At 41.4% G+C, this 16,339-nt stretch overlaps 1 protein-coding gene across 1 annotated transcript; it reads left to right on the top strand.

The window, feature by feature from the left end:
• The first annotated feature begins 258 nt into the window (after positions 1–258).
• Positions 259–16,117, top strand: macroh2a2 (macroH2A.2 histone). The gene is made up of 9 exons (XM_071512049.1): positions 259–441; positions 2,644–2,831; positions 3,375–3,481; positions 7,203–7,403; positions 7,994–8,098; positions 8,794–8,893; positions 9,008–9,097; positions 12,982–13,156; positions 15,531–16,117. Exons 2-9 carry the CDS (start codon positions 2,660–2,662, stop codon positions 15,694–15,696), a joined length of 1,116 nt encoding a protein of 371 aa, XP_071368150.1. The 5' UTR covers positions 259–441; positions 2,644–2,659; the 3' UTR covers positions 15,697–16,117.
• Positions 16,118–16,339: the final 222 nt, after the last annotated feature.

The following is a 16,339-nucleotide window of genomic DNA, read 5'->3' as shown; positions in this document are numbered from 1 at the left end:
AGTCATGTTAGGGCAGCATTTTGGATCTGCTGGACACCATAGAACAACTGCAAATTACATTTTCCTCCCCAAATATGTATAGATAACGCAGTATTAACACAGCCGAAATGCACGCGTTTATCTCTTAAGCACATCGCGTTCCTTTCAACCACCATTTTTCCAATTGAAGCCATGTTAAGGGGGCGTTTTCACTCTATTTTTCCCTCTACTGAATTTTTCCCCTTTGCAGCATCAGTAGCACAGAGCCAGCCTCCGAACAGACTACGCTGCTTCTGGCCGGAGTTGTGTTTTTTTTTTTAACGTTGGGAAACACGATACGCACAAGGACAGCGAACAAATACAACAAAAACCCTACAGTCATTCCTCGGGGGGATTTGTTTTTTCTTCCAGAGAGGAGGACGTCAGGCCCGCGTTGTTTCGTGTGAAAGGAGGACAAAACAGGTAGAAACTTGGAGGATTTTTTTTCATTTTCATGCCTCGGCGCATATCCGGATTCACGGGGACGCTTTACTTTCCATGTCTGATGAGATTACACACACGCGCGCACACACACACATACACATGCAATGGATTGGAGGCAAAATGAAGACGGGAGAGCGAGGGAGGGAGGGGGGACGTTATTTTAAAAAATGTGACGGTTAACATCTCTATTGTATAATAACAGTCAAAGCGAGGCCCCGCGGTTGGAAAAGGTGTGCAGAATAATCGAGTGTACGCGCAGCCGAGCCGGAAAATTCACGAACAAATTCCCGCTTTGTTTTGTTTTTTCCTGCTGGATTAGTGCACATAAATACACTCGTGCGTGAAATTGAGGGGCTTTTTCGACGTTTTATATGACCGAAACCCCCCCTCGGTTAGCTAAACGCCTCTGTGTGCTGTTGCTTGCACTGTAGGTTCAAGTACAGTAGGTGGCCCGATCACATTCCCAGTTTTTTTTTTTTCTTTCCCATTTCGCTTAGTGCGTCGAAGATAGCGAACATTCAAAGATACTACTACTCCGCCTTTTATGCCAGCGTTGAAGTCACATATCACATTATGAATGCATGCAAATTATGTATGACTTCCAGTGGCGTTTCTACAGGCCGCAGCCTATCGGTGTCAGTACAGGACCGGGGCTTGTTTACATGGAAACCTCTAGGGAAGCGGTAACCTTTCCGCTGTACATCCTCGGTGAACATATGGTTTGAATAAAAACGCCTCGGCTTCGTTATAACACCCATGAAATGATTTGGACCTGACATCACTGCAACCGCTTTTTATTCCGACGAGACCATTTCCCCCCCCCATAATACATCACCATTATGATTGTAAAACGCAACACACTTCATGTTAAATCACTTACCCGTGCATAATTTATGTTAATCTCTCGGTGAGAAGTCTGTTTAAGACAAATCCTCATTCACCGCTCCATTCAGGAGGTCTCTGTTGGCTTATTGAAGGTTGCAATGAGAACATAAGGCTTTGAATGAATGGGATCTGGCAGAGAGTCTCAAGGGTTCTCATTTTCAAACGCTTCCTAAAATTCAGTTTTATGCCTATTCCTGTTGGATTTACAGCGGGATTTCTGCTGATCGTCTGGTATTCTGCTGGTATTACACCTTGGATTGATGTGTTCAATCTGCAACAGTCTGAGTGTATGCCAGTGCAGCTGTCAGATGCACATGACAGGGGCCATAATGTTCTCACTACTGGTTTTACACCGGAGAAAACATTTGGAGTTAAAGGTTGACACTTAAAATAGTGCAGTCTACTTATGTCAGATCCAATTAGAAAAACTAAATCTAACATTGAAAGTCACAGCTGCCTTAGCACCTTGTGTATTCCACGTTATTCCACATAATTCAACTCTTAAAATGAAAACCGGTGATTTGTAAAGCCATGTATATACATATATTTACAGTTTAGTCATTTAGCTGATGCTCAAATCCAGAGCAATTTAAAATGAATAAGGAGATAGGGAGTCAGTGCCTTGCTCAATGGCACTTTGGCAGTACTCATGGCTGCTGATGGGACTGAACCTGAGACCTTATGGTTAAAGGACAGTCTCTCACCCATATAGCCACCAAAACTACCCATGATATTAGAAGTCACTGAATGTCTTAATGGTGCTCCATCTATAGTTTTAACATCATTTTTGAGACGTTAGTATAATTCCTGTAAACAAATAAGTCCATCGCTGAAGATTGGCAGTCTTTACAATGCATTTTACATTGTGTGACACCGGGTCGGATTTGGCGGGAAATCTGCTGGATTGCTTTACGGCACAAAACAGTTTTGAGCGGAGCTAAAGCTTTCAGAGTTTCTGGCAACGGCAGATGGCGGAAGGAGTGAAAGGCCGATGGAGAAATCACTTCCAACATGTCGATCCTCTTCAGTTAGGGGGGAGGGGGGACAGGAAGCAACAGGGTTTATGGGAAATATAGTCTTAATTTGAGAGACGCGAGCGCTAACAATACCAGTGGTGTGAGATAGAAGCAATCATCTCCACCGTGGTCTCATTTGTTTACAGTAATTACACCAAGGCATCACAACTGCTTTGACAATGATATATTGATATTGAGAACTTTTTAAAAAAAAAAAGCACATATTAAATACATTTATTACACAGTTATTTTCCCCCTGCTGCCTGCTTCCTCCGCCCAGAGCGAGCTAAGGCAGGATGTCAGCCCGAGGAGGAAAGAAGAAGGCCACCAAGCTGTCCCGCTCGGCCAGGGCGGGCGTCATCTTCCCCGTGGGGAGGATGATGAGGTACCTTCGCACCGGGACGCACAAGTACCGCATCGGCATGGGGGCGCCCGTCTACATGGCAGCCGTCATCGAGTACCTGGCAGGTCGGTCGGCGTCAGCTAGTGCACAAACACACTCAGTCATTTGCCATCATGTTCGTCATACAATGCATATTTTGCACGCTTACACTGTATGTATTCATATTATTTCTTAATATTGTAATTTTTTCCATGTTATGTATTGCAAATATCTTGATTTTTTAAGATTTTTAATTTTCATACTGAATACATTTGTTTTTTTTTATATTGTACATAATTCAATAATTTCTTTGTCTCCGTATAAGCTATTGCTGTGATTTTGCATAAACCGTTATTCATATAATTCATACTTTTCATTCTTATAGTTCTACTTAAAACGTGATGTTGTAATCGTTGGTTGCATTACGTTTAATACCCTTCATTTGCGATATTCTTCTTAATATAATTTTTCTTTGCTGTGTCCTACCGCTATTTACTGCCACAACAACCCAATTTTCCCCACGGGGATCATTGAAGTTTCATCTAATGTTATTGACTGTTGAATTCCTATTCCTGATGGGGTGGGAAGTAAACAATACTATTTCCAAATATTGCATTCTCTCCCTTTAGCTGAGATCTTGGAGTTGGCAGGCAATGCGGCGCGAGACAACAAGAAAGGCAGAATAACTCCCAGGCACATCAAGCTGGCAGTGGCCAACGATGAGGAGCTCAACCAGGTAACAGAAAACTGTACTGTACAAGTGGCCTCTCAAGTGGGTGGTTTAGATATTTCTATTTATACTTTTAGAGCTCAGGTAGTTTGACACTCAAAAGTAGGTGATACGTTAAAGCTGCACTAGGCAAGATCTTTATATAAAATTACACTCATAAGTCTAAATCAGGATAAGGGGCTGCAAGAGAGAAGAGCGTCCCTCTCCCACTAATTCAGACTAGGGCTGCAACTAACGATTATTTTCATTGTCGATTAATCTGTCGATTATTTTCTCGATTAATCGATTAGTTGTTTGGTCTATAAAATGTCAGAAAATGGTGAAAAATGTGGATCAGTGTTTCCCAAAGCCCAAGATGACGTCCTCAAATGTCTTGTTTTGTCCACAACCCAAAGATTACTAGTTTACTGTCATAGAGGAGGAAAGAAACCAGAAAATATTCACATTTAAGAAGCTGGAATCAGAGAATTTTGACTTATTTTTCTTAAAAAATTACTCAAACCGATTAATCGATTATCAAAATAGTTGGCGATTAATTTAATAGTTGACAACTAATCGGTTAATCGTTGCAGCTCTAATTTATGTATATTCACCCTATTTGCTCAGATTAAATTCTGGTGTTGGTATGGACACTTGTGGGAAATGTTCTCCACACAGAAAGTGACCGATCAAAACAAGATTGAAATCCAAAAGAGTCTCCTAAACAGCAGCGAGCTCTCTGTCCAGAGAAAGCTGGATTTACCTCCAACCTGCCCCCTCACACACACACACACTAAGAAGAAGACATTTAGTTTACTGACGTCACCATAGAGGATTTCTGGGTAATGAAGTCTTCAACATTTCAGCAGTTAGCTCTCACTGTCATTTGGGTGATGACACCGTCAGTGTGTGAGTTTGTCCAAAAGTGTCAAACATTAAACAATGCTGATTAAAAAAAAACCCCTCTATTAAATAAGACATGCACACCAAGACTGAGTGCGGTCTGATCTGCAGCAGATTTTTGATTTCTTTGCATATATTAAAATCCTCTGCATACAAATGCAAACACTGCTTGATAAATGAGACTTCAGCAATACTATAATGCTGTAAATATTTTAATATTAGAAATAAGGCATTATGCTTTCACCGTAATATCGCATTTCAATGCAGGAAAAGTCCCTCTCCTCAAGTCCAAGGCATATGTATGGCGAGACTGGCAGTTAATGAAGGTTTCGGTTGACACCAGACGGTGTGTGTAGCAGCTAATGTTTCAGCAGGCGTGAACTGCCACAACGCTGTGGTTATTGGTTAACCTCGCCTTGGAACAGCCGCGGTTGAGTCACATCTCCTATACACACACGAGACTGTTTCTTAAAGGAGAATGGCGCTCTCTTGAAGAATTCAGGTGTGTTATGGTTATGGTGTGCGGCCGTCTACTCAGTATTTGTGTACATGAAGAACTCTCTCCCAAAGCTAGAACACAGAGAGCTAAGAAGCAGGAGGCCGGATTCACAAAACCTTCTTAAGAAAAAAAATCTTCTCAAGTGCCATTTTTTTCTTAACTTTAGTCTTAAGGGAAAAAAAAATAGAAAAATGCTATTCTCAAAAACAGTTCTTATATATTTTCTTAACTTTCTTCTTATGTTTCTTCCTAAGAAAAAACGTAGGAATAAATGGTTTTCTTGAAAGTTCTCAAATTTGGTACTTAACTTTAAGACGGCCCTTCACCTGTCTTAAAATTCCTACAGTGAAAAGGTAAGCCTCTAATATCATATATTTAAACACATTTTAGACAAGTAGGTTATAGTTCAAACATTAAGACTAACATGTATTGTAAAGCTTTATTTGGTGTAGGGTCAAGTAGGCCTCTGTCTCATGTCTGTTGGAAATAAGCTGCAAATTTTACAGTTACCAACAGCAACCAATGTTTAAATCTTTGCTCTAGTTGTCCTAAATAGGTTTTTACCCAATTGTTTTGTAGATGGAAGCACTTTGGGTTGCCTCCTAGCCTTGTCTCCTAGCCTCAATGGAAGTAAACCTAAAGTTTATTAACCAGAATTACTTCAGGCCCTATTTTGAGAAGTTCTTGGAAAATTAAAGATATTCGTAAGAGACTGTTACTAAGAAAATATTGAGGAATTGCACTTAAGAGCCTTCTTAAGAACTTCCTAATTTCCTCTTATGTCATTTCTTAAGATCTATCTTAAGAACACATTGGTGAATTCGGCCCCAGATCTGTGATGCCACCGTGTATAAAGTCTGAGGATTCACAGGATGTTTGAGTTTATATACCCAAATTAACTTTATTTCTAAAGATTAGGAAAAGATTGAGGCGCTCAAAGGGTCAACTGGGCCTCATGAATGTTCAGAAAGTACTTCCTCGCTCAAAAGTGCTCTTTGGAGAGGCAAAAATAGCATTGAAATGCAAGAAATAATTCCAAGGTACTCAAGTGTAAAGTTAAAAAGGCTTCATTTTCTTGGCTATATCGTAATAGAAAAAGTTAGAAACAGGTCAAGAGGCCCAGATAGGCAGAGATCCTAAAGCACACCTATTCATTTCGGCGACATTACCTTCATCAGCGAGTCGGTGATGAAGGCAGGGTCGCAGAAACGCATAGCGAGTGCCTTGGAACATTTTTTTGCATTTCTGAACTTTAGTTCTATTGTAGCGTCAGCAGTACTGAACCGGAAAATCCCCAGGGTGCTGTCAAAGTCACCTTCATCATCTTCCCCAATTCATTCTCCGTGGTGCAGCCAGGTCTTCTCTGGCTTTGGGCTGTGGGAGACACAAATATTGATTGGACTGTCCTACACCATAGGAATAACAAAACGGAATCCTTCAATCGAACGGTGTTCCCCTTTGAAGCGAGACTTCACTTTGGTGAAAACGTAACAATTAAGAATTGCACACCTCATTAGAATTTAAGCGGCAGTCAACCTCCGACACTAGCTCCCACCGGTATTCTCTTAATATCGATAATTGCAAAAAGCCAACATTACTTCTTCAGGAGTAGTAAGAGTACAAGGTCCCCGAACACTTAATGAATTTATATTACCTTGGGTGCACTTGGGTCCCGATTGTATACCTGTTTCGAAATAAGATTTTTCGGTTTTCAAAATGAAAGGAAAGTAGTGTGGTGACTATGGGTCTCCAGGGCCGCCAGTGCACAAACCCCCCCCTAAAGTATGATCCAGAGAAGATTAGGTGATGAGATATACTGGCAGGATCTATAATCTTTGTTCATTTTTAAGAAAGGCCACTGTAGAGCTGAATTGTACCCCCCACATCAAGTGTAATGAGTTCAATGACTTCCTTTTGTACCCTCCCTAAGAAACAAATTAAGGCTGCAAGTGTGTCCCAATTCTGTTTTTTTCCCCCTCCCATGTGACACAGATCTGATGTTTTCTAATCAGCGTGAACAGCAAAAAGCTGCATGGAGTCGCATCTTTTCCAAATCTGATCTCGACCACATGGATATGTTGTACAAAATCGGATCCTGAGCCATGCGACCTACATGCCACTTGTATTTGAATGCTGAAATTGGAATTTGTCATCTTCACCATAACAATAAGTTAGTCTTACGTCATTCACCTAAGACAGTTGTGATAATAATGGTGCATCCGCAGTTTGCATGGAGGATGATGGAAAGAACAGAAAGAAGGAAATTCTAGGAATAGTTAGTGCCCAGTTACAAGGTGAATACATCAACACCTCCATGTTTTTGTTATTCTGTGACTTCTCCCTCAGCTTCTGAGAGGGGTGACCATATCAAATGGAGGGGTTCTGCCTCGGATCCACCCAGAGCTGCTTTCCAAGAAGAGGGGAGCCCGGGTGAAGGTGGACACCCAGGTGACGGTCCCCGAGAAGCGAGAGCAACGCTCCAAGAGCATGAAGAAACCCATCAAATCCATCAAAAAAGGCAAAGGCAAACCGGGCCGCAAGCCAAGGGTTAGTAGAAATGAGCCCTCTTTGGACGGGATTAGTTTTACAAGGGGAGGTGGAGTAATGGGGTAAAACTAGTCCCATCCAAATTGACATCCCTGAGATTGTTGGCAAATACTATGTCACTGGGAAACTTCACTTCACCCCAAACTGAGATCAGACCTAAAAGTCATTAACATCAGTTGCGTATGATGCATGGTACATTTTTGGTGCAAATAGAGTAGACATCTCTGTAATTTTGGAGACTGATTAGATCTCTTATCCCATGCGAACTGGCCATTAACATTACAGATGTCCTGTGGTAACAATTACTTTACGCACATTGTCTTGAAAACTCATCCCGTCTCAATAGGGCTTCAGGATTATAGCAACCTGACTGTGGCATGAATATACTGTACTGTACGTCATACTTAAAGGATTAGCCCATTGATCAACTTACCTGTGATGACAACATAGACATTCATCCATGTGTCACTGGTAGATAGTTGTCAATGTCCATAAAACTTGGTGTATTCCTTTAACTATTTGTTTTAGCTGTAAATCTTGTCATCATGTAAATGGGATTCAAATGTACCGTTTTTCTCCATCTGGCAAAGAACACGGAAAACGACAAAGAGGCCGTACCAAACTCCACAGCGGAAGATGGCCCAGGAGACGGATTCACCATCCTCTCAGCAAAAAGCCTGTTCCTCGGACAAAAGGTAACATATCTGCCACTGGGATGAGTTAAAAAATGTGTGACTGATATGGGTTTTGAACTTTTTTTTGGATTTAAGCTGCTGATATTTTGCAGCAATATTCGCAATAATAATAAAACATGTTGATGTATATTTGTGTGGAATCCAATCAAAATGTCTCAGAATTAGTTCAGGTTAAGCTCTTCCCATAGACAATCAGTGTAGCATTGATCAATTCTACAATAAATATATAATCAAACAAACTGCATCATATACATCATATTAGAAGTGGACAATATGAGGCCAACCAACGGATCAGTCTAGCCCTAGTGCAGTGGTTCTCAACCTTTTTCATATCAAGGACCCCTAATTTAGTCCACATTAGAGCCACGGACCCCCATTTGATGAGATTTTGTCTCTCGGACCCAAATTTGAGAATATTTTTATTGTCAGATATGATCTTGTCCAGAATTCCATGACTATCTGTACTGTAGGTAGAGAGATAACAGTGAAACTATGATCAAAATAGTCATTCTAAAATGACAAAATAATGAAGTTTAACAATCAATTTGCTGGGGACCCCCTGAAATGCCCTCAAGGACCCCTGGTGGTCCCCGGACCCCACGTTGAGAACCACTGCCCTAGTGCATCATCATATAATTAAGGCAAGAAAAGCAATTGTTTGCTAAAACTGTGTTCATGACTTTGTACTTTCACAGCTTTCACTAACAGAGAGTGAAATAAGCAAAATCGGGACAATTAAGGTTGAGGGAATAATTAACCCTACAAATGCAGAGATGGACCTCAAAGATGGAGTGGGTAAGTGGGACACAATAAATCATATGTATATGATATTAATGAATCAGCTTAGGAAAACCCACTGCATATCCAGTTCTCTCCCGCTTACCTGTTGCTGCTGTGGTCCGTTTGCAGGCAACGCCCTGGAGAAAGCCGGCGGCCGAGAGTTCCTGGACGCTGTCAAGGAGCTGCGAAAAGCACAGGGGCCCTTGGAGGTCGCATCAGGTACGGAGACGTCAGCCTCCTAGCGGTAATTACAAGTAGGACACGTGGGAATTTTTTCGTAGGCTCCGATATCCCCCACTTGGCATCACAAATTGCGGAAGTGCGTCAACACAGGTGACAAACATGGCAGCGAATCCGCCGATTTCAGCAGTTCAAGGTAATACAAATCAAAATGATCAGTTCAGCTCACACTAATACAATCAGCTCTACTTACAAAATGCGAGCAATATCTGCTGCAGTTTGTTTATGGTTGATTTTAAAGTAACTTATAAATGACAACAATTGCCCTTATGATCGCTATCGGCACTTCAGTGAAAACACGTGAATGCTTCTAAGTTGTAGCAACGAGATGTCGTCCTGTGACCACTGCTTCTGATGTGATGTGAATGCAGCATTTAACGCAGTTCCTTAACTCAGTGGTTCTCAACGTGGGGTCTGAGGGGGTTCCAGGGGGTCCGCAACAAATTGACAAATTGTTCAAGTTCAGCATTATAAAATTAATAAAATTCACACCCACAAAGCATGGTAAACGAGACGGAGTTTAACGCAGTTCACAAATGGTCAAAACACAAAATCGACTAGAGCATACATTTGAGCCATCAAAGAAATGAAGCAAAAGTGGTTACCTGCGTTGAACTGGTTTATTTTTTAGAAAAACATTTTTGTTCAACATGTAGTACAAAAACTTAAGCTTTTTGCCAAAAATAGACATATTTCGACCTAAAACATTTTTTGGGGCCGAACCAAACTGAATTGAAAAGTCCATATTTCAGGCGTGGGGGCCTTTAATACAGATTTACAGATCAACTCTCCCTACATCCCTATTGGCAAACTTTGCACCGTTAATTTGGACATTTAATTTTCCTGGGCTTTGAGAAAAACAGTTCTAATGCCCTTTTGTAGTTGAATTCCTCTGTGCTTGGCCCATTGATGGAGACCCTCAGGCAGGCAGCCAGGTGCTCTCCTTGCAGCCTGTTGCGAAGGTCTGATTTGACCTGAAAATGAAGGTAACTACAATTAGCCAAATGAATGAAAATAAAAGGTGCATTTGGAGCACACTGTACTCTTCTTTTAGTTAAGAAGAGTATGCAGTTTATCATATAAGTGCAATGGGTTAAATGTTTGGCACACATCTCGGCAACTTCAGTCGTACTGCCATGCCCTCTGTCCTTACCCTGTTCATTGTGGAGAAGTCTCTCTCACAGTTGACACTTGACACCGGAATGACAAGTGCAATTGCTGCCAAACGGCTGAGTAATGGGTAGATCTGTCCCCATTCGTCGCACTCACTGGCTAGCAGGGTCATTATTTCGGCTTGGTTCTTGTCCTAGGGAAATAATTTTAAAGAGATGTTAATTTACATTATTTAAATTAAACAAGGTGTGTCTGCAGGTTAAATTGAATAATTTTTAAGACTTTTTTAAAGACCAAATATGAAGAAAATTGAGACAGAGTACTAGGATTTGCTTGGATTTCTCTTTACAGGTAAGTATGACAGGTAAGTGCAAAGTGAGTTGTATTTATTTACAATAGGAAATTTCCCAACAGGTAAGTATAAAGGTAAGTGTATTAGGTTCAGCGTAGTGATAAGCATTAGGTAGATTTGGGGATTTGTAGGTTATAAAAACTTTGAATCCTGCTGTAGAAGAATGACTAATTCTGACAAAAAGTAAATGAATACATAAAATGAGATATAATGTTTATGTTGAGGATCATGGTGCAATATCAGTATCATTCATCCACCTTGAATGCCCCTCCTCCACGCATGTGCTCCTTGAAGGACTGCCACTCCTGGAGTATCAAGGTCTCCTTTCCAGGGAGAAACCTTCTTGCCAGGGTCTGAAGGTGGGAGTTGTTCTGATCATCATCACCTAACGCAGCTGCCTGTGGTCCCAAAACGCTGAAGGCCCCAATGATATTCAGATTCTGGAACCTGCTTTCTAGGTGGTGTATCAGGCCACTGATGTAAGGACTGGCAACCTACAATTAGCAGAAAAAAAATAAAAACCCCAAACTCTTCATTGAAACTGCCTTCATTGAAAATGGCATGTTCAAACGAACAAGTTTAAAACCAGACTCCGAAACAAAAAAACAAAAAAACAAAAACATTTACCTGTCTCACGAATCTTGTCCACTTCTCCTCCCGTGGTACGTCCTCACCCTGTCCTCTCCTGTTCCTCTCCTCCTCATGATGGATGGTGAAGGCTCCAAGTCCAAGGGGGTCATCAAGGTCTTGGTGGAGACGGGACAGGAAGGACCCAGGGAGTGGAGTCTCACCTGCATCCTTGATGCGTCTGAGGGTCTCAATTGTGATGGGAACCTAAAGTTAAAGAGATGTTAGTGTTGGCATCAGATTGCTGTCTTATAGTATAATGTCTCCAATGGTAACAGTATCATAGAAAGATATAACATAAACAGAAACTCTAAAATATTATAAACTAATCATAACACACCTGCTCCTTGATGTGAAGGAAGTTGACATTTGCCCGTTGGAAGACTTTTGACAGCCGTGCAAGATGTGGCAATATGTCAGCCTGGAGGTACACTGATGCCACAAACCTGTAGGTCGCACAAAAGGTGTACAGGCCCTTGGCGACTGGGCATTCTTATCTGTTTGCTGTCGTACATTGCTAATGATAAATTGTGTTTGGACTAGCGGATAACTTTAGTGGATACTCTTAACGTTAGTTGACGTTACTTACCCCAAACGATGTTGTGTCCTCAACAAAGGTGTCGAGTCGGGTGCAGCCAGGAACGTTCCAGTGTGCGTGTGTGTGAGCGTGCAAGACCTAGACTATGGCGTGCCGCCATAGTCTAGGTAATTAATGGGAAACACTGACTCCGATGATGAGAAACCCGGATAAGTGGCTGGTTTACACCCATATTAAACAGTGGAATGGAAACATCCTGGATAGGTTTGAAGAGCTTTATGAACTATGTGTAATATAAATGCTTAATTTAGCTTTTGCAGAATAAATTCTGTTACGTTGTTTTGGAATTAACCAAACCAACGTGGTCCTGTATTGCTCGATGGATAGAGGACGGAAGTTCCAGTGTCAGGGGCTCAAAACTCAGTGGGGCCAGCCATGCTAAAAATGAATCTGAATATGAATCTCATTGTCATCAATCATCAATCTCAGTGTTGGGTGGTAATGTGTTTAGAGCTGCAACGATTAATCGATTAGTTGTCAACTATTAAATTAATCGCCAATTATTTTGATAATCGGTTTGAGTATTTTTTTAAGAAAAATACGTCAAAATTCTCTGATTCCAGCTTCTTAAATGTGAATATTTTCTGGTTTCTTTACTCCTCTATGACAGTAAACTGAATATCTTTGGGTTGTGGACAAACAAGACATTTGAGGACGTCATCTTGGGCTTTGGGAAACACTGATCCACATTTTTCACCATTTTCTGACATTTTATAGACCAAACAACTAATCGATTAATCGAGAAAATAATCAACAGATTAATCGACAATGAAAATAATCGTTAGTTGCAGCCCTAGAAAAGTTGACCCTCTCTCTGGGTGGAAGTATTCCCACTACTTGGATGAGAAATGGTAGAAAAGTGGACTTTCTCTGGGTGGAAGTATTCCCGGTGCTTTGATTTCATCCAGTAAAAGGACAACAAGAACATTAGACGTCAACGCAATTGAGTCGTCCTAATCATTTACAGGAGAGGGAACTGGTTTATCCTGACTTTTTAAGGTAGGAGAGGATAAGACGTGTAACAAATTGAAATCACTGCTCATGACACGGTAAGGTACTTAGGATAAAGCTGCCCACCAGATGCCATGTTACTGTATTTTACCTCGAAGCGACCCATTCATCGACCTCTAATGAAAGAAATGTCCTAATCTCTGTTCTTTTTCCACCCCGCAGTGGCGGTGAGCCAGGCCAGCGGGATGGCGGCGCGCTTCGTCATCCACTGTAACGTTCCTCAGTGGGGCTCGGAGAAGTGCGAGGACCAGCTGGAGAAGACGGTGAAGAACTGCCTCTCGGCGGCGGAGGAGAAGAAGCTGAAATCTGTAGCCTTCCCCTCGCTTCCCGCCGGACGGTGAGCCGACGCTCCGCTTTCAGCTAGTTTACAGACCCGATGGGTGATTTCAGTTCAGTCAGGAAAAGCTTGTCATGCATTTCTAACGCGAGGAGGGTCGTTATTGGCATCTGCGTCCCAGACCCATCTTGATCCCCTGAAGTCGCGAAGTGGCTGTAGGATAAAAGATCACGGATGTTTGTCCATGACTGAGTCGCACTTATTTTATTCGCCACTCAGAGCTGACAAGCATGTAACTAGGGCTAAGCTAGGTTTCACTTTTTCAGTTTTTGATGGTTCATCTAAGTTGTTGTAGCTGCTGAAGTGGCCCTCGCTCAGCCTGTTGTCAGTAGATTGAGGTTCAAGTTCAGTTCAAGTTTATTTCTATAGCTCTTTATCACATGCAAGTCTCAAAGGACTTTACAGAGAATGAGCCTAAGATCTAACTGATCAACAAGCAACCATAGAACAGAACGATACAGGACAAACATCAGGAAAAGCACAAGACACTCAAAAGCAGATTTTATCAAGACATAACAGTCTACCTATTTTACATAGCCTAGCCCAGTGTTTCTCAACGTGGGGTCCAGGGACCACCAGGGGTCCTTGAGGGAGTTCCAGGGGGTCCCCAGAAAATTGATGAATTGTTAAAGTTCACTGTTATTTCATTTACAAGAAGTTAAGACAATTAGAGAATGTAGAAGAATGACTGTTTTGATCATAGTTTCTCTGTTATCTCTCTACCTACAACAGAGATAGTCATGGAATTCTGGACAAAATCAAAACTAACAATAAAAATATTCTCAGATTTGGGTCCGAGAGACAAAATCTCATCAAGTGGGGGTCCGTGGCTCTGATGTGTAGTAAATTAGGGGTCCTTGATATGAAAAAGGTTGAGAATCACTGGCCTAGCCTACCCAGCTCCACCAGCCTTAGACCCTTAATGCATAAAAGGAAAAACCTCCCAAGAAAACCTTGTTAGGTCCATATGGTTAGCATTACCTAAGGAAATCCAGTGGGGGATGTCTGGCTTTGCTTATTTGTCTAACTAGACAAGTTAGAGTCACTTACCTCTGAGTTTGTACTGCTTTTCTTCAACATCAAATTACTGACCAAGTGTTTGATGCTAGTTGTTGTAGTCCACCTTCTGAAAATGGTTACGTGCAAACAAAGCTTGTAAAACAGAGTGAGCCTAATCTTTCCCTCTAATTGTGTCATTCACTGCATACTGATATTTTTAATCCTTGCGGAACAAATATCCAGTGTTGGAACTTCGACACCCATCGACAAATAATAAGCATGGCGATTTTGATTATTTTAGTCTGTCTCTTACCATCTGACAGACCACGGGGCACCTCAGTAACTATGCATACTGACAACCAATCAGAACATTCATTAAATCTAGTGTATATTTGATGTAATTTACACCAGGGGCCAGTTGAATAAAGATAGACCTAGTCTTAGACTTAAATCTGACCTCAAGCGTCAAGTCAAGCGTACTATAGACACTTATACCTGTTACTACTACTTCTTGATTGCTGTAGAGCTCTAATGGGTTGTTTCTGTCTCTAAAGACTCACTCTCTTCTTCGGGCTCTTTCCAAAAACCAAAGATTTGCCATCTTTTATAAAATAGCTACAGTATTTAAACTTCCCACTATGACAGTTAGACTGACTCGTTGCTATAGAAACAAAGTTCTTAACCCAAGCTTAGCCAGCCTCAAATTAGTCAGTCTTAATATTTAAGCAAATTGCAGTGTAAATTAGACTAATCTACCCTGAGAATCTAAGACCAGTCTAAGACTAGTCTTAAACTAGCTTTATGCAACTGGCCCCAGGAAATAAAACCGTTCGATTCTGTTGACAACCAGGAGGAGAGTTTCTCAAAGGATTTGTCAAATTTCCACAACACTAACAGTTATAATATTTTGGGTAACTTTATATTAACATGTCCTTTGCTTAACACTACCATGTGATTGGGAAAGGCAATTCAAGCTGGGTCTTGGACAGGAAGGATACGGTCATGTAATTGCAGAGGGAGACTGAAAAAGGAACATGTTTTTTGTGCAACTCCATCCATTAGGGACAATTCACAACAGTTTACATTAACAACTGGGTTGTTTTCAGCTGCAGCCCCGCTGCATGAAACCGCATCGGTCCGAAAATACTGTTAAATGCAGGAAAATAGCAGTCGACCACATTACCCTGAAATTTCTGTTAAGCGCAGGGCAATGGTAGTCAAGTGGTGAGAGGTGGCTTTTAGCTGCCGCTCTTACTCTTTGTTCCCTTCCCACATTGAACTCTATTAGAGACCCTTTTCCTCTTTCCACCGCCGACTACAGATTTATTTCACGTTCCAATCTCGAACGAATCTCTCCCTCTCTCTCCCGACACAGGAACGGATTCCCAAAGCAAACGGCGGCCCAGCTCATCCTCAAGGCCATCTCCAACCATTTCGTGTCGTCCACCACCTCCTCCCTGAAAAACATTTACTTTGTTCTGTTCGACAGCGAGAGCATTGGAATATACCTTCAGGAAATGGCCAAGCTGGACGCCAAGTGAGGACGAGGTTCTCGTTTTAGGGGGGGGTGTTTTTTCTAACTGTTGCAGTCGTATTTCAAGATGGTTTGGGTTTTTTTTTTCGCAGACGGTGTAGATAGGTGACGAAAGTAGGGGTTTTGATGTGGAATCTGCCTCGGTTAGAAGAGGGGAAAAAAAAAAATCAAATTTGTGAGTATTGTTCACGTTTATGTTACACTGTCCTTTAAAGAGATTGCATTCTTTTTAGATTAGATAATTTAATCCGTACCGTTTGCCATTACGGTTCCTTGTTTCTGATGTTTTTACATTCCATGTACAAATATGACCGTTTTTTTTTTTCCTGGCCAGGTCTTCTCTGTAGTTTCTGATACAGTTAGTTTACTAAGAAAAACTGTGTTTCTCATTCTGCTTTGAAATAAAAATCCAGATGTTTTACACCAGAGATGCAGCTCGGACTGACTTACCTTGTTTCACCAATCGTTTTTTTGATACGAAGCACCTCGTGGATCTAGAAAGTAACTCACTCACATATTCATTCATTCACTCACTCAGTCAGAATCTCACTCAGTCTGTCATTTTCAGAAGAATATCCTTTTAGAAACGGCAGATTTAGCAAATTAATCAATCTCCGAATAACAGCAATCTCCTTTTATGGGGGGAAAAA

This window comes from Centroberyx affinis, unplaced genomic scaffold, assembly GCF_046629955.1.
Source record: "Centroberyx affinis isolate AG114_WGS23_722 - 3 ecotype Tasmania unplaced genomic scaffold, CSIRO-AGI_Caff_v1 ptg006039l_1, whole genome shotgun sequence".
Lineage (NCBI taxonomy): Eukaryota > Metazoa > Chordata > Actinopteri > Beryciformes > Berycidae > Centroberyx > Centroberyx affinis.
The sequence above is the reverse complement of the archived record's forward strand: the minus strand, read 5'-3'. Positions and strand labels throughout refer to the sequence as shown.

What these genes read in the sequence shown, in the direction of transcription:
- macroh2a2 (XM_071512049.1), top strand. Translation starts at nt 2,660, where the DNA reads ATGTCAGCCCGAGGAGGAAAGAAGAAGGCCACCAAGCTGTCCCGCTCG. An exon ending in CGTCATCGAGTACCTGGCAG is followed by an intron (nt 2,832 to 3,374) that starts GTCGGTCGGCGT and finishes CTCTCCCTTTAG; the next exon opens with CTGAGATCTTGGAGTTGGCA. An exon ending in GGACCTCAAAGATGGAGTGG is followed by an intron (nt 8,894 to 9,007) that starts GTAAGTGGGACA and finishes GTCCGTTTGCAG; the next exon opens with GCAACGCCCTGGAGAAAGCC.